At 46.0% G+C, this 23,520-nt stretch overlaps 1 protein-coding gene and 1 pseudogene across 5 annotated transcripts in view; both read right to left on the minus strand.

Annotated features, from left to right (window-relative positions):
• Positions 1-1,493: 1,493 nt before the first annotated feature.
• LOC112318785 (bis(monoacylglycero)phosphate synthase CLN5 pseudogene) lies at positions 1,494-4,717 on the minus strand (annotated as a pseudogene).
• Positions 4,718-5,085: 368 nt separating this feature from the next.
• Positions 5,086-23,520, minus strand: part of EPRS1 (glutamyl-prolyl-tRNA synthetase 1) — a 45,672-nt gene continuing 27,237 nt past the window's right edge. For all 5 annotated transcript variants that reach the window (XM_053912642.2, XM_045184433.3, XM_024575948.4 and 2 more), the window contains 14 exons: positions 21,465-21,698; positions 19,582-19,844; positions 17,884-17,935; positions 17,202-17,411; positions 16,745-16,817; positions 15,401-15,480; positions 15,082-15,183; positions 14,067-14,222; positions 13,397-13,594; positions 12,808-12,981; positions 12,108-12,268; positions 9,622-9,700; positions 5,538-5,602; positions 5,086-5,439 (listed from right to left, as the gene is read on the minus strand). In XM_053912642.2, coding sequence (XP_053768617.1) covers positions 5,289-5,439; positions 5,538-5,602; positions 9,622-9,700; positions 12,108-12,268; positions 12,808-12,981; positions 13,397-13,594; positions 14,067-14,222; positions 15,082-15,183; positions 15,401-15,480; positions 16,745-16,817; positions 17,202-17,411; positions 17,884-17,935; positions 19,582-19,844; positions 21,465-21,698 — 1,998 coding nt within the window. In that variant the 3' untranslated portion in view covers positions 5,086-5,288. The remainder of the gene's footprint in view (positions 5,440-5,537; positions 5,603-9,621; positions 9,701-12,107; positions 12,269-12,807; positions 12,982-13,396; positions 13,595-14,066; positions 14,223-15,081; positions 15,184-15,400; positions 15,481-16,744; positions 16,818-17,201; positions 17,412-17,883; positions 17,936-19,581; positions 19,845-21,464; positions 21,699-23,520) is intronic.

A 23,520-nucleotide genomic window follows, 5' to 3' on the forward strand; every position in this document is an offset into this window, starting at 1 on the left:
CTGCATGGAACAGGGAATATTCGAGATCAGGGATACAGCAAGGGAAAGCCGAAGATGAAGCAAGGGTGAGTTTTCTACTGCCTGGCCCACTGATCCGGAATACACAAGCACCCTACTTCCAAACATTCTCCACAATCAGGCAAAAATAAACAAATAAATAAAAATAAATCTTCATGCTTAGGAACGAGAAAACGTCTTTAAACTGGAGAAGCTGGAGACATAACTCCGGTCAGTTTCGGGAGTAAAGCCAAACTATAATGACTTAACAAATATTTTTGTTTTTAATCTTATCACCTATCACTTACAATCCTTACAGGTTTACTAGTTCCTGTTGATCAGGTGAGACAACAGCGGCCTCTATCGCTCTGAGCAGCCTGCCGACACTCAGTCCTTTCCAGAAGGAGAGACTGAAATCACTCTACCCAATCTTTTCTGAAGGGAGAGACTGTGAGGGTTAATTTTCTGAGTCAATTTGACTGGGTCACCAGGCGCCCAGACATTGTTCTGAGGGGTTTCTGTGAGGGTGTTTTTCTTTTTCCTAGTTGATGAATCATTACAGCTACCATTTATCGTGACGTTACTACGCCAAACATACATGGCTTCCGTCTTTACAGCAGTCCTGACAGGTGAATCATTTCAGAGATAAGGAGACTCAGGTTCGAAGATGCCAAGATGCTTAAGTCACACAATGCCAGTTACTAGCTAGTTCTAAAATACTAGCCAACCGCTTGGGCTCTCCTCACCATATTTAACTAAGGTTAGGTGAACAGAGCAAACTCAAACTAATAGAGCAGTTCCAAAAGTTGTAAACTGTCAAGTCAGTCTAAACCACCAAAAAGTACATAAATGAAAAACTGTTAACTACCACACCAGAAAAAAAGTAGCTCCTACCATGACAATATCACTGAGGGTAACTTTAAAATCTTGGTCCACCATATTCACAGATTCAAAACGTTGGGTCTAAGGAGCCTCTGTAGCTGATATAAACTGTAGTTCTATACAGTATAAGCTGTAATTTATTAATATGAATTAGTACAAAATTTAATTCATATTAATAAAGGGTAGGTGATTGAAATCAAGATCATGTAACATGCTCACTTTGGCCAACACTCCATGAGTTTTGACTTCTTTCCAAAAAAATAGATATTATTTTTCTTTCATTAACTTCTTAAAAAAAGATTTTATTTTTAGAGAGAGGGGAAGGGAAAAAGAGAGGGAAAGAAACATCACTGTGTGGTTGCCTCTCACATGGCCCCCTCTGGGGACCTGGCCCACAACCCATGTGCCCGGATTGGGAATTGAACTGGCGACCCTTTGGTTTGCAGCCCACACTCAAAAAATACTGGTATTATGATGCAGCAGTTCTGCCCCTGTGCATTTTACCTTTCTGCCCCAAGGAAAAAAAGACCTAAAAATTACACAAATTCAAAACCACTCCATGAAAAACTGATATGCTGATGGTAGGAGAGAAAAAAAGCAGTGGAATAAAAGTTTTATAAACCAGAGATTATTTTGTTTATGTTACGTAAAGGGATTTCTTCCTGGTATTTTAATAAAATGGAATTTTATAGGCAAAAATCAATATTCAGTTTTATAAAACAAAGAGAACTGTGTGTATAATTGCTGCATGAAAAACTTTCAAGAGACTCAACAGAAATTCTTTAGTTGACAAACGTGGTTTGAAGGGGCAATGAAATTTTTTTATGGCTAAAGCAAGAGTCTTGTTTCCTGTTGGTCCCCAGGTAAGTAGGTTCTCCACTGTAAAGAACCATTCTTGTGTAGTTGGTTTCTATCTTCTTGAACTCTGCTCCAAGTTCAGACAACCTCTTAGAGGTCTTTGACACAAATTCGGAACAGTTGTAGGATTCAAACCATGTCTCCGCGCCCCACCCCCCTTTCTGGGCTGACTTGGATGGTCCAGGTCTCATAACAAATCCATTGCATTGTCCTTTTTTAACCACTTGGCCATTTTGTTAAATGTGCTTCCTGATATGGTTGCTACTTGAACTAACGTCCCATTTTTCTTCCGGTATCATCAGTTCCTTCCAAAAGGCAGGCGGCTCCTTGACTACACCAGAATGGGCCTTCATTTCAGGTCGGAGCTGGGGAAATGTGCATTTTCGCAGTTGGAGAAGCTCCTACCATCCCACTGTGTAGTTCTGGCCAGTTGCAGTCCCCTTGCACCCATCCAACGGCATCATGCATAATTGTCAAGTGTCCCAGGAGGTCTCCATATGTAAACTCCTGTACTGGGGCTTGGCACCGAAAGGCTTCAATGACATTGTGACCCTTCACAATGGGGATAGGTGAGCCAGCTGGACAGAAAGTGAATTTAGCTTGACAGTAAGGATCTGGTGCTGGATGGAAGGGAAAGTGTCTTTTCTTCCATAGTTCAGATCAGCCCTAATCCTAAATCACCTCTTCACTGGCTTGAGTATCCTGAGGAAGCCCCAGGGCTGCAGGGCTGCAGGCAGCCAGCAGGGGCCACTCTAGAGCTCTCAACTTGGTGCTACAGTATGCCATAGGGGTCACCTGGCACCTCACCTGCTAAGCAGTGTGACCAGGACACCAAGGCCTGCACATGGGCACTGGTCTGGCCTGCCTCCCCTGCCCTGCTGAGGGGCCCTGTGAGGGCGTGTTGGATGAATAAAGCAGACTGCCCTCCCCAGTGTGGTGGGCCTCACCCAATCAGTGGAAGACATGAAGAGACCCTCCTGACTCTGCCTGCTCGCTGCCCTCAAGCTGGGATGCGCCCTGTCCTGCCTTCAGGCTTAAACTGAAGGGTTAGCTCTTTCTGGGTTTCGAGCCCATGGGCCGTCAGACTGCAACTATACCACCGGTTCTCCTAAGTTTCCTGCTTTGCTGACTGGCCCTGCAGATCTCGGGAATTCTCAGCCTCCATAACTGCCATTTTTTACTAAAAAAAAAAAAAAAATCTCTATTTAGAGCCCTGACCGATGTGGCTCAGTTGGCTGGGCATCATCCTGCAAAGCAAAAGGTCACAGGCTCGGTTACCAGTCAGGGCACACACCTGGGCTGCTGGTTTGGTCCCCGGTCTGGGCGCAAACGAGAGGCAACAGATCAGTGTTTCTCTCTCAGTCAGTGTTTCTCTCCCTCTCTCTCTCTCCCTTCCCCTCTCCGTAAAAAGAATAAATAAATAAATAAACGCATTCTTCCTATCGGTTCTTTTAATCTGGAAAACACTAATACACTGTGATTAAATCCTTGCAACTTAAACGTAGCCCCAGTCATTTCCCTAGCACCCCGTACGCAATCTCCAGTTCAGCTGACAGTAACAGACCACTCGTACAGCCTGGCTGTGTACCTAACTGCCCTGAGACGACCTCACTCATCCCCTCCTGCAGCAAACATTGTCCAAGTTCCTGCATGTCAGACATGGCTCTGGGCTCTGGGCTCTGGGGGAGATGGCAATGAATGAAAGACAAACCCCCTGCCTTCATGCGGCCTCACAGTCAGCCGTAAAATGGGTTAGATGTCACATGGTACTAAGAATGGAGACAGAGGAAGCAGAGGAGGAGGGCAGAGTGTTGGCAGGTGGGTGGAGCTGTAATTTTAAGTAAAGTGGTCAGGGAAGAATCCCCTGAGATGTTTCTTGAGTAAAGACCTGAAGGAGGCAAGAAACTCACTCACTCAGCAGGTATTTCTTAATCACAAAATCTGGTTTGGGTGGCCTACTTACAATGTATTTTGAAAGATTCCCATTACCTGATGATTAAAATCTTTTTATATTATTTCAGTTCTATTGATGGTCTAAACTCTTAAAACCTTCCAGTAAAGATGAGCAAATACATTGGTTTAACATCACCTACTGAACCACAAGAATAGTTTGTCTGTGACTTTAAGCCGGATGGTGGGACAGAACAGTGTGAATTTCCCAGGTATCCCCTCAAGTACGGAACAGTTCTCAGCGTGCGCTCTCAGTGGGGATGACATCATCGTGGGTCAGGGAGGGTGAGCGAGGCAAAGCCCCTACTACCAATGCTCAGCCCAATTCATCGCCCCACCTCTTTGTCTACATCATCACTTGACTTTGCATCTGAAATAGGACTACTTCAAGGAAGGAACATCATGTTTGCTTTTACTTACTCCTCTCTGCTCTGGCACTTTGCACGGAGCATTTATGTAAGTTTACTAAATACATTTATTAAATAAAGGGCTAGCATCTTCTCAGCCTGGTAAAAGTGACAAGCAAAGGGCCAAAGATGAGTTTAAAGACAACAGAGGGAGCTACTTTGGCAGCCACTGACAACCCCCGAACACAGTCATATGAGAGATGACTCATGATTACTGAGTACAGACACAGGTAGAGTGGGATGTCCAGGCTCTCTGGTCAAAATGCCCGCCCTTCACCTGTCCCATGGGGTGTCTTCTGCTGCCAATCTCAGGACTCAAAGCCTCCCCGGGACAGAAGACAGTCAGCAGGAGTCGTCAGGAGGGGCTGCTCAGTCCTTTGACCAACTAAACAGGCCCACCCACCCTGGGGAGGGCCACCTGCTGTCCTCAGTCCACCAGCTCACCTAGGTTTCAGGATTTACTTGCTAATCATCTGTCTCCCCTTACAGGAACTTGCTGTTGTCCAACTCTAGAAAACACCCCTTGACCTATTCGTTCTCTTTGCCGCCGTGAACATTAGGCACTTGTAACCATCAGTCACGTAACCATCACAGTTGATGGCTGTCACCTGCAAGTGCGACATTTCTTCAAGGACATTGCTTGGACTCAGGTCAGGCACCTTCTTGAAAAACACCGCCACTTTTCAGGTGTATTTTAGTTGAATCTCAATTTAAGAAAGAAGTCTACCACATGTAGACTTGGGTGAAAGCTTCCTTCCTGAGCACACTTACTTACCGTGGGGTCCCTGTAAATAATGAACTCCTTTGAAGCAGGTAGCTTTGAGCTTCTCTGCGGTTAGCTCCACTCATCTGAAGCTTCAGGAAATGCCTACGAAGGTAAGTTCTTTTCTGTTTATAGGAAAGAATCTCTTTCCTATGAACAGAAAAATCTCTTCGTAGGAATTTCCCAGTAGCACCTTGGATTTCGGAAACAAATGAATACATAAAACGCTGTTAGTTCATGATATTTATTACTGGGGCTGTCTGCAGAAAAGCCTATTTCCACAGTTACTTTAGGCATAAGAATAGATATTTATTTCATGTGACCTTCTTTTTGAGCTTTTATTTTAAAAAATCATAAAATTCTATCTGGGAAGATATTAGTATCAAGTTTTTTCAAAGTGAGGGGGTGGAGGTTGGGGCGCAGGTTCATCCTCAGTAACTGCGACCAAACAAGGTGTAGTACTTGGCGGGGTTCTTGCCGCAGACGCATCGGGCTCCAGGCTGCAGCTCACAGAGCGGCTTGAAGGGGATGCAAAGGCTTTTCGCCCCCATGGATGGAGCACCAGGTTCAAGGTCTTGATCTCTGAAATTAAAAACAAATAAGAATTCCGTCCGTTAGAGCTGTGCCTTTGTCTCTTCTTCACTGCCACCCCTCCCGTCCAATCTGTCAATCCCCGTTACCTGGCAGTGGTCTTCTTGATCCAGTCCTCACAGTCCGTCTCCCCGCAGAACGGGATCTGCGCGATCTAGTAAGAACAGTATTTGGTGTTTGCAACCCTTCCATGCCATGGAAAGAACAGCCGGCTTCTCTATTAAACCGACAAGCATAAAGGAGTGCTCCCCCAGCCCTTTTCGGGCCCTGGTACCCTTGCAGACCTGCTAGCAGCCGTGCTGGGAAAGACGCTAAAGCGTGTTTTCCCATTCTCCAAAACCCACACCCCGCAGAGCACCAAGACACACAAAGACCCCTCTGCTGCGCACGGTTAAGTACCCAAATGGAGGGGCAACAACACAGAGCCTGAGAGAAGGAACATGGAGTGAGGAGACCTGGATGGGGACGCAGCCACACGCCCTCCTTTCACACGAGGACCACCACCAGCTCTGCCTGAAGGGTTAGCGGAGGACGGCAGGGAGCCGACAAATAGTGACCTGATTTTTAAAGTGCTTTCAGGGTAACGACGAACAGTCAGGTAAACGGCACTTCATGACCCACTGGTTTAATATGCCACAGGTCAGTGAATCATCTTTCAAAGGCCAAGGGTTTTGAAAGTTAAGACTCACTCTGTGTCCAAAAAAAAAAACACCTCTCAAAATTTTTTTCATAGACCACTCAGAATAATGAGAAGAATCAAGAGAACTGGGGATTTTCTCCTAACTTTGAAATTCACTGCCTATCTGAAAATCTCTAGCTCTGAGTTTTCTTTCTTAAAATGTGGATGTTGGACAAGAATCAAGATTTCTCTCAGTTGTGAATCCTGAATTTTTCACAGCATGTCCACTTCAAAATGAGGTTTGTCTGCAATAACATTTTTGTAATAGTCCTATAAAAAATTCCTGAAGGTCCACGTTCGCAGTGGGAAAGCAAAGGTATGGGTAACGCAATACACTGGAAACGTGAGTTCAAAGCCACTGGAAAGTTATCCGACTTCCTCCTCAACTTCTGATCCACTATTTGCAACCACACGCCCCAGGCTCAGATTGAGCTCCCCCTGCAAACTCCTCCTTGCACTTGGGACTTGGTTAAAACATGTTGCAAAAGGCCTCTCTAAGAATAAAGTGAAATACAGATGAAGAAATTATTTTAAAAACTGAGTAATTTGCCCCGGCTGGTGTGGCTCAGTGGACCGAGTTCCGGCCTGCAAACCAAAGGGTCACTGGTTCGATTCCCAGTCAGGGCACATGCCTGGGTTGCAGGCCAGGTCCTCAGTAGGGGGCATGTGAGAGGCAACCACACATTGATGTTTCTCTCCCTCTCTTTCTTCCTCTCTAAAAATAAATAAATAATCTTTTTCTCTAAAAAAAAACCTGAGTAACTCACCAGGAGAACATTAAAGAAGAGTAAGGAAAACTTAGTTATCTACTTCTCTTACATTCATTCAGTGAAATCCAGTAGCCTGATTTCCAAACGTGGTACACTGTTAACCTTAACCATCTGCCCTTATGAAGAGCTGATAAATTTCTAGGCAAATCCTGGAGGGAAGGAACAAGTGGGTAAAGGGAAAGTGGAAGGGTTGGTATCAACAAATATTTTGAGAAACTTTAACACAGAAATTATGCAACACAAACTGCAGCAAAGACCAATGTGGATGTAAGAGCTGAAATCACATCCAGTGACTTCCCTGCATTGAAACTTGGTAAATCACTAGCATTTCTACAATCAGAAAGCATAAAAAAATGTGCACTCATAAAAGTATTATTTAAAATTCACTACAAAAGACAGAATGGGGGGCAACTTTAATCACTGTTGCTATTTAAGCAATGATAAAAATATTAAGACTTAATTAAAAAGAATGTCTTTGGGTAATAGAATTTTACTTTTACTGACTCATAACACAGCTATATTTTTTGATAACTTCAACAAAACTTACAGTAGTCTTTTCTTTTTCTCTTAAGAAAAAATTACTTTGCCTTGAGAAGATGTCTAAAATAATTTTTAAAATTTAAAACAGTGTATCATGTGAAAAATTCAACTGAAGTTGTTACTAAATGTACTTGGTCTCATAAATGATAATTTTGTAAAAAAACCCCCATGTTTTAATTCCTTCTATCTGCAAAGTTAATTATAGATAAGATCTGAAATTTCTATCTATGCATATAATTTATTAATATGAAAGGACAGTATACATTTTTAGGCTATTTATTCGGCCATGGAAGGTTCTGAATTTTTATTTTTTATTTCTATATCTGTGTTTTTAAAAGATACAATCTCTTGCAATACACAGTAGCTTGCATTCTGTAGCAGAAAATGTTAATAACAAAAATAACAATAATCAAACATTTTGGTGATTAATAGATTAGTAATGTATGTCAACAGTAAAAAGTAAATATTATATATAAATGACACTTATTTTTAATTTAAAACCACCCCCTTGGAAAATGTACTAAAATCAAGTTCCACACATAATTTTTTTTCTTTATACCAACAGGGGAAGTAGAAAATCAAACTTTCACCTGCATTCAAGTTCCAAAGATCCCTTCCACCTTCTCCTCTCCTGGTTAATACAATTTTATTTACAGTAACTTCACAGGTTGCTGGGTGGCCAGTCAACACATCTGAGCTGACCAACATAGGGCGAGATGGGGGATGGACACGACCACTGAATTCAAGTAACAAAATCTGCTTTGGTCTCTCTGTGTTCTTTGGACATACAGCTAAAATACTGTATTCTGCTTTAGAATAGAGGTTGAAATCCATGATTCCACTCACATCTGCTGAGAGCCCTTTCCTTGAAAGCAATGGGCTAACTGGTGTTTGCACTACTGATTCATCAACTCTTGTGCAATGCCTTCACAGACCTTGCTGCAACCGTGGCCGCCACGCCTGCGCAAACAGGCCGTTGTACAATTCAGTAATTAACGGAACCGAGCTACAGAGATCACAGATTACGGTGGAAGGACACACATGCACGGCATCAGACGGCTGGCTATCCATTGTCTAGCCTTCCCTTCCAAGGACGTCATTTGAGTCGAGTGACAAATCATGGAAACCAAAAGACAGGAGGTTTCGGAAGCAACATTCCAAGAATGAGAGAAAGTTAAACACTGACAATTATGGATCTAAAGGGCATTTGGAGATGACCTATTTCATACTCATTTTACAAGTTAGTAAACCGAGAGCCAGCGAGATTAACATTTTCCCAGCTCATGGAGTAAGAGACATATGTAGAGGGTTTGATCATAACCAATTAAAACTGTGCCTTCCCGAGTCAGTAGAGAGGCTTCAATTCCAGTGCCGGGCAATTCATTTAGCCCCTGGCCCGTGGTTTTCTCATTTATAACGAGGGGACACAGCACTGGTTGTATAATCAAACATGTATCCCAGAATAGCAAGGTTCACAAGTGATTCACTTCAGCAATTAATACTTTTGCAAATCGAGACCTCTTCTTCATGAAAATTCAAAGTCTGGCTGGAAACGTATGCATACACAACACAGAAAGCTGATGAAATCTTTTTTTTTTTTTTTTTTTTTTAGCTGATGAAATCTTAAAGGACATTTACGACCTCATTAGAAAACCCATGCTATTTTAAGGAGGCAGAAGGACCCACTCATTCTGAAATCCAGGCTTGGACACGAGTGATGCTTCCCCCATTACTCAGAGCCTTCGATCCATTAATAGCTATGTACTATATGGTCACAGAGTTGAGAGAAACAGATTTTCAACCTTTCAGGAATCTGCACATGACACTTCTAAAGCTAGAACAAGATCTGCTTCGGGAACTCACATCAAGCTGAAAGTAAAATGAAGGTTTCAATTACAAAACACCAGGGGCGATACAGAACAAATGCTGTTTAGCCAGCACATCAAGTGTAAGAAAAAGCTTTTACAAAATCAGTGCCCAGGGTTATCCAAAAACAATACACTGGTGTAGAGCTCTAGGAAAGCCAGTGGGAAAACAGTCTAAAATGGTGAGTAATTTGTCATCTTTTGTGTGTGACTGACTTTGAAAAAGGGATTAATATGTTTTAATTCTTAAGGTCAGTGAGTCTCAAAAGACCGTTTACTGAAATACCTTCATATTAAAAACTTTTCAGAAGTCTCTTACCTTTCCGGAATCCAGCATCTTCTGAAAGTCTTCCATGGAATTCGCCACCACCATGTGAGTCTTAAGGTCTTCAGAAGCCCTTTCAAAAAAACAATTAGAAAAGAACACATAACTTGTCTTACTAATGTGACGTTGGTTTTAAATAAGCATAATGTAATGAAAGAGCAACAGCCTGGGAGCGAGAAGAGCTGCCCTGGGCCTCAACCTGGCACCAGCAGTGTCCCTCAGCTGGCGCGCCGCCGTGTTACTGAGGACGTTAAATGACGGGGAACACGCCAAGCACACAGCAGGCGATCGCTGCTGTCATCTTGGCCGTTAAATCTCGACTGGCTGACGTTCCATCCCTGGCTACACCACTGACTTCCTGTGAGAGTCTGGGTTACTTTTTGAACCTCTGTGCTCTTAGTTTCCTAGGTTCCTTCCTATGGAAGTGGAAACCGCTCAAGCAACTCTACCTACCATACAGGATTGTTGTGAGAATCACAAGGCACACAAGTGTTTTGAAAAGGAAAGATCACCAATATCCCCAATATCCCTTATTCCAGCTACTTTCACACACAACTTCTTTCAGTTGAATTTATTGGGGTGACATTGGTTAATAAGATCATACAGACTTAAGGGGCACGACTCTGTAACACATCAAGTGTACACTGTATTGTGTGTTCACCACCCCAAGTACGTCTCCTTCTGTCACCATTCATCCCCCTTTACCCTCTTCTACCTCCCTCCACACTCTATGCAACTCTCTTAGAAAGGGAAGGAAGTATTATTCCACTCCACATTCAAAGTCATGCATCACCTGAAGACCACGCACGGTGGTGCCCGAAGACGAGAAGGGGTATTTTTCTTTTCTGGATCTCAGGGCTAAGACCACGTGACCTCTGCCAGCAACTGCTCGCTGTCCCCCAAACCTGTTTCTCCTTTGTCCAACTTTTTTGTAGTGAGAAGGGCCCATGTGACTAAGTTTTAGCCAATAAGATCCAGAGAAAGGAATATGCCAGATTCCAGACTTCCTTAAGCCTTAGGTAGGAAAAAATGAACCTTTATGCGACTTATATTAACAAACTTACTGAGTAAAAATGTCAGCAAAAACATTGCTTTTTAGTCACTAAGGCATTGGTTTTTCAACCAGGGGGTGCATCTGCATCACCGGGGAGCATCTTAACACCACAGATGACCAGAACCTACTTTAAAGCTCAGAGATCAGCCCTGGCTGGTGTGACTCAGTGGACTGCATGCCAGCCTGTGAACCAGAGTTGCTGGTTTGATTCCCAGTTAGGGCACATGCCTGGGCTGTGGGCCAGGTCGCTGGTAGGGGGCATGCAAGAGGCAACCACACATTGATGTTTCTCTCCCTCTCTTTCTTCTTCCCTTCTCCTCTCTTTAAAAAATAAATAAATAAAATCTTTTTTAAAAATTTAAAATTAAAAATAAAGCTCAGAAATCAGACCTCCAGTGTGAGGCTCAGGTGTTTTTGTTCAAAGCTCCCAGGTGACTGGAGAGTGTCCCTGGCAAAGAACCACATGCTGGGTGCACTATGTGGACAGCACGCAGCTTCCCGCTCTTTCATCTCTGACAACAGCACTGTTCTGGGTCCAGAGGAACTTCAAATGCAGTGCTCACTGGTAGGCCAAACAAATCCTTGAAGTAACCCCTTATTCCCATTTTATGGCAAGCAAGCCAAGAACAGCAAAATCACTTGCCTTGCCTAAAAATGCCTAAGCAAGCACCAAAGCCAAGGCTAAAATTAGTTTGCTCCTTAAATGCAAGAAGTATTGAGGCCCAGTATGAGGTAGGTGCAAGGTGCTAGAGGATGAAGGAGTAAGAGGCAGGCGCTCCCCCACGCTGAGCCTCTGTCCCCAGTAGCACTGAGCTGTCCTGTCTGCTTCCGGTAAGCAGGAAAGAAAATAAGGTGCCACACACAGGCCACCAATCTTCAAGTGCCTCTGCCTTGAGATCTGTGATTCTAAAAGACCCCTCTCCATAGGTCAGGGCAGCCCTGAGCCCTCCCCTTACCCCTTGGTTGTACATCATAACCACTTTTCACACTATAGGTGCCGGGCCCGCTCTGGACTGATCACATCAACATCGCTGTGGAGGGGCCAGGCGCTGGAAGTTTGTAAAGCTTCACCAGGGCTGCTAATGTGAATCCAAAAGGTGAGAATCAATGCCTTAATTCCTCAAGTTTATATGTCATAAAAGCTGGGATCTAAAATTAACCCAAATTAGTCCATGGGACAGACAGACAGTCCATTGCTGCAAACCTACGAGGGAGCAGAAAGCACTCAGAAACGCAATCATAATACAAGTCAAGACAAGAAGAGAAAGGTGAAAGAGAACCATGCGCATTCAGAGGGAGGGAGGACTTCCAGCTGGGACCCTCGTCTGGACCCTCCGTGAGGTCCCGACTAAGGATCCCTCGTCTGGACCTCACAGAGGGAGGAGGGTTTGAAGATGAGAGAACCGAGCCGTCCTAAGGAACTGACTTTCTGAAAAGGTTAAGGTGGATGTCTTCCAAAATAGCTCGAAGTTTAGTCTCGGCCTCATTCTCCGCAACCGTCAGCTTTTCTCCGGTATCCCGTCGGACAGCTACGAACTGACAGCTCTTCATGTCGCGGGGCCCCACCTCCAGTCTGATGGGAACTCCCTGGGAAGCAAAGGCGGCAGTGAGGATGGTACACGCGTGACTCCGGCTGAACACGGCGTGGGCAAGGGCAGGCTTACAGTTGTGAGTGTGAGACACAGAGTTCTTTCTTGTGTTACTGGTCTTAATTACTGCACCATTTATACTACGAATGCAAACCTACTTTTGCCCACCCCATACATAGACTATTTCATGGCTTTATTGACAATAAGTCACAAAAATACAGAAAACAAGGCCTGCACAAACAGTAGGAAAAAGCCGGTGATGTTCCTGAGCTGTTACAGAGACCTGTTCCAATAAGGCATAAACCTAAGAAAAAACTACTGCCTGGCAGTTCCTCAAGGTCTTCAAGATCACTTTTCATTCTAACATAAAATAACCTTCCTCGAAAACACTTTTTAATTTAGCTAACGTGCTCAACACTTAATGTCAGTGTGGAACCCGCAACTATCAAACTAGAGACACACTTACATTTTATACAGATACAAATAAAGAAAATCTGACTCCAAACTGGGAGGAACACACACAACTGAAGAACTCACCTTGAGCTCCCAGTGGTTGAACTTCCACCCTGGTGAGTAGTTATCTCGCAGATCAGCTCTGACGCGAATATTTGCGCTGAGCAACCGCCTTCGATAGTCATTGCACTTGGCAATCAGAGCATCTCTGTCTTCTTCAGAAAGGGCATTCGTAATGCCACAGGGAATGACCACCACCTGGGACCCAGCACAGTGTCACACGGTCACAGGAGGAAACAGAAAGGCCTTCAACCCTTGGCACTACTCGACGTGTCGGTGTGGTTTCTCACCCACACAGGGCGCCCACCCGCCAGCTGCACGCTGCTTGTCCCTGCCACACGCATTTTCGTTCGACCTGCTATATTTCATCTGACCTATTTTAAGTCGTTTCAGAAAATGGTTTCTAAAGAAGTTTTATATGAAGCAGCTAGAAATTAACAGAGCAAACAACAAGAACACAAATGATACACATAGTTACGTAATACCAAGGTCTAGACTGTGTTCTGTGTTGTTTCCCTATCAGCGAAATACACCTGCATGGCGCTCAGCAATGTCCACTCGTCAATGTGACCTGCATTTCCGAACAGGGCTGAGAACAGAGGACCTTCCTCACCTGAACACAGGCCACCCGTGGCGGCAACACTAGGCCCATGTTGTCCCCATGAACCATGGTCATGACTCCAATCGTCCGAGTCGTCAGGCCCCAGGAGTTCTGATAGGCGAACTGCTTCTCTCCTGGTGTCTTTGGATCTTCAAAAATGATCTCAAACATTCTGGAAAAATTCTGCCCTAAATGATGTGAAGTTGCTCCCTGAAATAAAGAGAAATAGGAGCTTTATTTTAATAACCTATCATGCCTTTGAAAATGATTGTAAGGCCACGTGCCTTAACGTGACCCTAAACCTAGTTAATCTTCCTTGAGTTTTTTAATATTCAGTACATTTTTCAAGCACAGCTGGCACACTGGTACCACTGGTACACTTTAATCGAACAGCAGTGTCGAAGGGCACTGCTGTGGACAGCCCCTTCCCCAGGAGTGGCATGCGCTATGGGAGTTAAAAAGGATCCCACGCTCTGGTAGGTGAGGACACAGCCTTGACTTGGCTGACCGTGGAGACTTACAAAAATGGGACAGAGATGCCTGAAATAAGAATGTGGCCTAGAAAGCACATGAACTGCTGATTTTGAGAGCCCCCTTCCCTGATGGCAGAAGAGATGTGTTGGGTCCGCCCACCCGCCCTGCTTCCGAGAGTCACCCACGCAACCCAGGCAGCAGCCGGCACCTGGATGGCCCTGCCGCTGGCGGAGACAAACGCCTCCACCGTGGTCGTGTAGTCCCCTCCCGCAAACTTCTCCTTCTCCGTCTTTCTCCCCTGTACCACCGGGACCGCCAGCAGTTCTTCATACACCCGAGCGTACAAGTCGAGTATCTGCAGGACCTGCAACAACAGTTCAAGTGTGGAAGTGTCCAAGTTCATGGTGTGCTCATCTATTATAGATCTCTCACCCTGTACTACTTAAAACCAGTTGTGGTGGGAGGAGCAGCCACACAACGAAAACCTTTTCTATGGAAAGGCTAAAGCAGCCAGTGTGAATTTACTAAGGAAGACATTCCAACAAAGCAGCGTGAAAAGAAGTTGAAGAGCTTTATAAAACCTACATAAATTTAGAATATAAGAGAAAACTAAAGCTTCTGGAAGATATACAGTGACAAGGGCAAAAACCTCCCAAAGAATAATTATTTTTATCCATGTGATTATAATTCCTGCTATACACTGAGGTCCAAAGGTGCTTTCATCTGGAAATTTAAAACGGCCCTGGCCGGGTAGCTCAGTTGGTTAGAGTGCTGTCCCGATACACCAGGGCTGTGGGTTTGATCCCCAGTCAAAGCACATACAAGAATCAACTCATGAATGCATGAAGAAGTGGAACTACAAATTGATGCTTCCCTCTCTCTCCTTCAAAATCAGTAAGTACAAATTTTTTAAAATTAAAAAAATAAAGCCACCTTTTCTAGTATAATTTCAATACGCAGTTTCTTAGGCCCACACACATCTGAATGCGCTCCTTTTTTCTCTGAACATTACATATGATTTTAAGTGACAAAGTAAGTTACACCAAGAAATTCTTTTAATGCTACGTTGAGATCGGACCGAGGTTCGGCTCAGAGCTACCTGCTGAACGACTGCTATGAACAGACAGCACCGCACTACTGACAGCTGGAGAACCAGAGAAGCGCGGCAGGGACACAGGCACAGATGCAACACAGACCCGAACAAGGATGCCCACGTTCCATACCTCTTCTGCGGCTTCCTCGAACGTGGCAAAGGCACTGTGTCCTTCCTGCCAGAGGAACTCTCGCGTCCGCAGGAAAGGCTGAGGGTGCTTGAACTCCCAGCGCTGGAAGGGGCAGGGAGACAACAGGGTCATCCGAGAGCGCTTTTCGGTGTCTGTTGCCATTGTGTGTGTAAGCCATCAGAAAGCACAACTGTGATCCACGGCACTCCAAAAACGCTCCCACACCCCCAGCCCCCCGACTATGCAAACCAGGGGAGACGCAATGGCTCCCGTGACCCGGCGGGCAGGAGCACCAGCAGGACAGAGGGAGGGCACCTACCACCACGTTGCACCACTGGTTGAGCCTGATGGGCAGGTCCCTGTGCGACTGCACCCACTTCGCGTAGGCAGGGTACATGACTGCGAAGACACGAGCACAGGCCGCTGAGCCTCCGTGGGGCCCGCTTCTCCCCGAGGGCTGAGCAGAGCTGCGCTGCACACGGCGAGCAGGGACCAGAACGCCACATTTGTGCAACAGTGTGTCCAGCGCTTGTGATGTCAGCGGATGGCATTGTTATGTATGTCATCAAGAAATCAGTCAAGGAAGTAAACTACCTAAACCCGACTGCACTTTGCGTTCTTGGCAGTGAGGTTGACACTTCGGCTGCCTTTCTGCTGTTTTGGTTTGAAAACACTAAGTGAAGAATGCATAGTACATACCATGTTCTATGTTAAGTTCTTTGCATTCTTCATCCTGCTGAGTTCTCACACTCAACCCACAAAGTAGCTACTGGAATCTCTCGGTATTACAGACACGGAAACCGAGACTAGAGACGTTACAGAACCTGCTGAACCCAGCACAGCAACGTGTGAGAACCAGAACGCAGGTCACATCTGCCTGTCGTCTGAAAGCTCTTGCCTCGAACTGCTCACTTAAGTGAAGGTGCCTGCCTCCTCACAGTCTCGTGACTAGCTGCCCTTAGTGACACAAAAGGAATGGCGCCGTCATGATTTCAATACTGCATCGCTGTTCGAGCACACGGCAGCACCAGAAACAACAGAGAGCAAGTCATCCTTCGCCAAACCGGGTAACACTCTGGACACACGGACAAGCCCAGAGGCTCGAACTTTCCGTGAGACCCTCCCACTCGCTTTGTCATTTTAGGAAAGTCCTTCACCTTTCAGAGACTTTTTTTACCTGCAAAATGGGAATAACCACAGCTGCCCCACCCTTCCTCACTACACTGTTGTAAGAATAGTACAGGATGTAAATAAAACCACTCAGTAACCTATATAAAAAACCTACATGAATGTAAATGTACCATCAACATAAGTAACAAAATTTATAAATATGACAAAACATTAGTGTTGGCAGTTTTATAATTCCAAGAATAAAATTATTCCAAGCATACAATTCCTTGAATAGTTTGGGGAAATTATAGCATGAATATGAAATGATGAAACTTTTTTTTTAAAAAAAACCCCTTCTCCTATTGCTAAAGGGCTCTGTAATACACACTGTACAGAGAATGAAATTCTATACAACTTCAGTTTGCATGCATCTTGATATGCTTCATAACACTGTCAACAAGGATCATACAAGTCACAGCACGGAAGCTGAGACCCCCTCTAGGCCTGTCCCCAACGTGTCCGTGGGCTTCCCCTGCTCCGAGGCCGTGCTCACCTGTCTCACTGGTGGGACGAACGGCGATGGGTTCCGCCAACTCTGTTTTGCCAGACCTTGTGACCCACGCCACCTAGTAAGATAAGTAATTTTTCACACAGCGTGTAAACAGCATTTAAAGAAACAGCACAAATGCCAGCAAGTTGTGAATTCAACTTTTGCTATACCAATTGGGGCAAGTTATTTCCTGCTGTTCACGGTGAGAAAAGGTAGCTATTGACTGTCCTTACAAACGTGGAGAGAGAAGTAAAAGCCAGTTAATGACTTAATGTAACAAACAGAATCATAACCTATGCTGAAGGTAGAAATACAATTTTTTAAATGGCTTTAAATTTTTTTAAACTCCTCTGAATCGGCTACTATAACTTTCCTTTTAAACTACTATTGAAGTGTGAATGGGAAATACACTTTCAAGTTTAAGGAAAAAAAACTACAAAAATAAACAAAGCAACCTCACCTCAGGGGCGAAGTCTGCAACATGAGTCTTCTCTTTCTCTAAGGCGCCTTGAGACACAAACATGGGGAAATAGCAGTTTTCAACACCAAGCTTCTTGATCTCAGTATCGAAGAAGTCCTTGATGGACTCCCAGATGGAATACGCCCAGGGGCGGAGAATGTAGCAGCCACTTACATCGTAGTATTCAATCATTTCTGACTTTGTGATGACCTTTTAAAAAGACAAGCACAGTCTCTGAGGCCGACACTGAGCCAGCGTGGCGGTGCAGGTGCCGAGAGGCTGACTGCCAAGCCTCCAGCTGGGAGTCCCGCCCCCCCACAGGCCCCCAGGACACCCGCCTTCCGGGCATGTAAAACAAGCCTTTCTGAACTCAGACACGCCAGGGCCCTCACTCTTAAGCAGACTTCAATTCCAATCTTGTTTCTGCTGTTACTATCTTTGTGACTTTGGACTAATCTCTTTACCTCACCATAAAAAAAAAAATCAAGTACTAACTATGGCACTGGGCTACTTGATTGAACACTTTCTGTGAACAAGCTCTGGTAACTGTGACATGCTAAATGACTATCCTAGGTACTACTGAAGGCATCACACATTGTCACTTTGTGTCTGGACTTCAGAACCTAGGTATAGAGTCCCTCTGAGCAATTTAACACATAAAAATCAATGAATGCATACTCACTTGAGAATACCAATCTGCAAGATTTTCTTCTTTTTTTGCCTCAAGGCCCAACCTGCAGATATGAAAAGTAAAATATAAATTCCTTCATTGAGCAAATGCTTCTAGGTTGAAGGGAAATAAACTCTAAACTTCAAAGTAGACTCGTTTTTCTTTAGCATGAGTTACTTCTACACTTCTTCTATATTCATTCCCAAGATACTGTTTTAAATCTAGAAAACAGAACAGTCATCTCTTAAAAGGTGGTGAGACGCTGCCCACGAAACATGAAAGCTAAACCCAACAACTATGACGCAGCTGCCTCATTCGCAAAGTCATCACAAGGTAGTATGACGTCACTTGCACGTCACCTGCTCACGCAGCTTTCTCGTACTGACACATAGGAAGCATCTTTTGCCAACCTGAATCCAGGCCAAGTCACAGTTAGTAAGATGAGAGTCTCCCTGAAAGCAACACGTAGAAAGTACTAAAAACAACGGCTCTACGTGGACTCCCGCGGGCACATACAGGTCTGTAATTCCTTAGTCTACGCGCTTTTCTTTCAACTGCAGTAAGTAAAAGTTGCAGAGATAGATGCTTCCAAAATTAATTAAATCTGCAATGACACCATTCGAGACAAGAACCCTTTTCTTGAAACACCAATGATAATTAGGAACTGTGGTCTTATGGCTCACATAGAAAAATCAACCCATGAGTTCTGTTTTTTAAAAAGGAAATCTTTTCACAGTGTATAAACACAGCTTTCCTGGCTTAAAATCTTAATGTTTTTATACTTGAATTCTTCATTGTCTCCCTTTGACACATCTCAAAAAATGCTCGTATTAGCCCCTGCCCTTTCACGTGCAGTCAGAAGGTAAAAGGTGGGAGGTTCTAGTTTTTCTTCCACTATTTGTACAACTGATGACCCCGTCAACAGGCAAGGAGAAACAACTGTTGTATTCTCATTTAAGGAGAGACCGTGTGGATGACGTGAGTGATGAGAGGCAAAATCTGAAATGCAGCTAATAAATCGGAAACACAGTCTCTCCAAATATAAGCTGCTAGCAACAGCCTTTCCTTCCTGTTAAGCCACTAAAGGAACCAAGCACAGGGTCCGCTCTAATTAGGGGATGGGGGGTTACCGACGGGGAACCCCACTATTTACACCGACTGGAAAGGACAGAAGCACCAGCCATCCCACTGCTGCTGTTTTTAAACCAGCTTTGTTTGACATGCAACCAAACCCACTTTAAAGTCCTAATGAAAACGAAGTTCTCATCGAGTCCTGACAAAAAGAATTTCATTCGAAAAATCTGTTTAAGGTGCAAAACAATGTGTACAGTTAGGTACCAACTGTGCTGAGAGGGAGGGGACGGAACGTGTATGTTGGTCTGTGCTCACGCGGTCAAGTGAAAACCGCTCCAGCAGTGGGGCCCAGCCCATCACAGCGGTGGGAGGGACAGGGAGATGGAAGACCGCACAGCACTGAGACTGCAGGGGGCCTCCTCTGTTCTGAGACTCCCGAACCGAGAGAGCGAATGTGCGGCCCATTCCAACAAACGGACAGGGGACTAACAAGAGCTATCTGCTGGCCCTACAGCTTCAGCATTCTCTGATTTAATGCGAGAGTCAAACTAACCAAAAAAGTATTTTAAATATAAGAACTGAGGCATTCAAAACCCTGCGTCACGGGAGTGGGGTCTCCGCTCCGAGCCTCGTCACCTGGTCTGCTTCCGGGGCCCCTGGCCCTCTCCTGCTCCACCGGGTGGCGGCCCACCACCTTGGCTTTTAGAGGGGTCTTTCTTTGAGCCATCATTTGGTTTCTGAGGCTTATTCTGCTTTTCGGATTTATTTTCTTTTTCTTTCTTCTTCTTATCTTTGTCTTCGGCCCCAGTGGCAGAGACAGGCTTGTACTCAACGCCAGTCAGAGTCCTGTACTGCGCCTTCAGCTGGAGCAGTTCCTGCACGGCGGCGTCCACCTGATCCTGCGGTTCAACAGAGGAAGAGAACAAGGTCATAGTCAGCTCACACCCTGCCGGAGCACCAGCGCCGGAGCTTTGTCAGCAGCCCCGAAAACACAGCTGAAGGCAGCGGGGGATGAGGCAGCAGTGGAGAATGTTACATGTGCTAACTTCTGAAAATAAAAGACTATGGTAAACGGGGACAGAACTGTACAAAAGAGTGACTAAAAAACAGCACTCGAACCGCCCTGTCCAAAAAGTAGTCATCGGCCACACGTGACTCTTTATACTTACACTAGTCTCTAGTAAACGTAATTAAAAGGTCAGCCCTCAGTCACAACGGCCACATCTCCAGGGCGCTGCAGCCCCATGTGGCCGCACTGGACAGAACTGTCCCCACTGGCCAGAACTGTCCCCGAACACGTCCATCTCGCAAACCGCCCTGAGGCAGCACTAGTGTGCAGCGTGCACTGCACTGCCGTTCCAGCGAAGGGCCCTTCCATCACACGGCCAGCAGCACAGCTGAGCTAAGGGCCCTTCCATCACACGGCCAGCAGCACAGCTGAGCTAAGGGCCCTTCCATCACACGGCCAGCAGCACGGCTGAGCGAAGGGCCCTTCCATCACACGGCCAGCAGCACGGCTGAGCGAAGGGCCCTTCCATCACACAGCCAGCAGCACGGCTGAGCAAAGGGCCCTTCCATCACACGGCCAGCAACACGGCTGAGCAAAGGGCCCTTCCATCACACGGCCAGCAGCACGGCTGAGCGAAGGGCCCTTCCATCACACGGCCAGCAGCACAGCTGAGCTAAGGGCCCTTCCATCACACGGCCAGCAGCACGGCTGAGCAAAGGGCCCTTCCATCACACGGCCAGCAGCACGGCTGAGCGAAGGGCCCTTCCATCACACGGCCAGCAGCACGGCTGAGCGAAGGGCCCTTCCATCACACGGCCAGCAGCACGGCTGAGCGAAGGGCCCTTCCATCACACGGCCAGCAGCACGGCTGAGCGAAGGGCCCTTCCATCACACGGCCAGCAGCACGGCTGAGCGAAGGGCCCTTCCATCACACGGCCAGCAGCACGGCTGAGCGAAGGGCCCTTCCATCACACGGCCAGCAGCACCACTGGCAGCAGCGAGCCTCTATACGAATGGTTAGATTCAAAACCCCTAATGACTCATTGTTTTCTGCTCAAATGAATCTGTACAAAGTACAAAAAGTCCTACTTGTATCGAACACAATACAACCAGTGCAAACTGCACCATGGTTCAAAATAAAATCTGCCGTTTCAGATGAAAGAGCTTCAGAAGAATGAGTCAAATAAAGAGTACGGACTGTACCCGGGGCCCTTCCATGAGCCAGCTGCTGCTGGGGTCTGAGTCCCTCTTCTCAAGGACCTTACAGACCAGACAGAACCAGACCACTCCAAAACAGGGCATGTGAGGGTCCTGTCAGAGAAAGGCAGTGCTGCATGAGAAGGTCCAATCAAATCGAGTCGGGGGGGAAGATCAGTGAAGTTTTCTATAGCTGGCAGGATGAGACAGCTGAAAACTGAACTATGTGAGTAGCAGTTAGCCAGATTTCACGGGGCAAAGAAAACAGCGGGCAATGCGCAAAACAAAAATACAAGCAAGATCCCACACTAACCTTAGAGGCTTTTTCAGCTTTAAGTTTTCGAACAACCTCTCCTTGAGAAGCTACTCTGTCAAAAAGTACTTTGGCTTCTGGTGTTTCTGGACCACAAGACTCAGAGCTCCTGGCTGGGCTTGAATCTAAACTTGCAGATGATGGGGGCTGACCAGGAACGTATTCCTTCCCGGTTTTTTCTTTATACTGAGCTTTCAGAGCAAGCAAGCACTCTACAGCTTCATTTACTTTAGCCTGAGTTAAAAGAGAAAAAAAGAAATATTTAATACTTTCTGCAAATTCCAGTGATTATTCGAAACTCAGTTATATCACTATAGCATTCTTGTAAATAACCATCGTGGAGAAGCCCAAGCACAAGGGAATCAAATCATCAGCCTAAAATAACAGATGAAAACTAAAGTTAAAAATGTGAATCACACTGTAACACTATATACAAATCATCAGAATAAACATAAACACCCACATACATTTAACAGAGTGACTTTCCATCTTACGTAAACACACAAATCACAGAGCACCCAAGCAAACTGTGAGCGTCCCAGCCCTGGCTCTGTAAGTAGAAGAGTCAAAACTTCTAAACTTGGGCACAGATCACCTCAATGGCTTTGCCGTACAAACCTTATTTTTCTTAATTTCTAAACACACAGTAAATGCAACACTAAAAAACCCACACAGTCTGGGCCCAACTACAGAATAGTTACATCAGGCTTTTAAAAAATCACAACGAAATGGGAAGGTAGGCTGAGGTTTTGTACACTCACCTGCATACGCCATCCTCTGCTATGTCACTGTAATCATAGTGAAAAAGAGTGGAGCAGCCGGAGGCACTGGTGACCCCAGCACAGAAGCCGGCCACGCGGGTGGAGGGCGCACGCCAGACGTCTGACCTGAAGGGCGGTGCCGTCTAAGCGCACACCAGTACCCCACCGGGAGGCCAAGGCATCGGCACGACAGAGGAAGTGCCTGCACACAGCTGCCCACCCAAGTTCTACTGCCACGTCACCCCAGGGCGCCAGGAGCCCCGCGCCGGAAGCCAGGAGAGTAATGTGGGGTCAGAGGAATGCAGGGAGCACAGGGACGTCTGGTATACCCTCAGCAGCTAGGTGTCTGTGGGACAGCGGTCCCACTTCCTAGTGCAGCTTCTTTATGATAGTGCTTTGCTGCCCACAGACCTAGAGTGGGCCACAGCGGGTGCCACGTGGAGGGAGGGCAGGTGACAGGAGGGACTGCACTTGGAGAAGAGGGCGGCTGGTCTGATTCGTACTCCTGACCTGTCTCTGGTTTACGCTGTCTTTAGAACTAAGAGCACTTGCAGAGCAAAACCTACCTGATCCTAGGGAAAAGGACATAGCTAATCAGACATACAAGAATCAAGAAAAACAGAAATTTCCATCAGTTATAAGGCAAAAAAAATGGGGAAAAGTTAAGGGGCTTTCCTGCAACCATTTCTACAAAAAGAGGCCTGTCTGAAAGAAGTTCCCCTTCACACAAGGAGTTACTAGAGGTTAATTTCGCACAGGGAGAACACCCAGCAACGAAACAAAACCTTTGCTCGGCGAGATTACAACCTGAAACACAACGGGGAACCCGTAGATGGGCAAGCCACTTCATTACTGAATGAGGCATTCTAAAAACGGCAGGAATAGAATAAAATCGTAAAACTAGGCATGTGTCTGAACAGAGACGTATGGGGAACCACTGGCCTTGATTGATGGAGTTTCCTCCTTCCCTGACACTTAGTGCCCCCAAATCTCTCAGAGCAACTGGCACGGCCACAGCTGCGTGACACAGGTAATGGCAGCAGCATGTCCCCGCCCCTGCCTCTCCTCCCACCCCTCGATGGTGCGCAGCTTCACGTTAGTGTCTCCAGAACTCAGCACACGGCAGGTGTCAGTGAATGCCGACCCCTATGCCCCGGCGTTCCAGCACACGGCCCACGGACACGCGCTATGGGAAGACAGGTCCGCCCTGGCAGCTGGGCGCCACAGGCCTCCATACAAGGCGCTCTGGGCCCCTCCCAGCACACTGACCTTTGGGCCACTCTCAGCACACTGAC

This window comes from Desmodus rotundus, chromosome 10, assembly GCF_022682495.2.
Source record: "Desmodus rotundus isolate HL8 chromosome 10, HLdesRot8A.1, whole genome shotgun sequence".
NCBI classification, from domain to species: domain Eukaryota; kingdom Metazoa; phylum Chordata; class Mammalia; order Chiroptera; family Phyllostomidae; genus Desmodus; species Desmodus rotundus.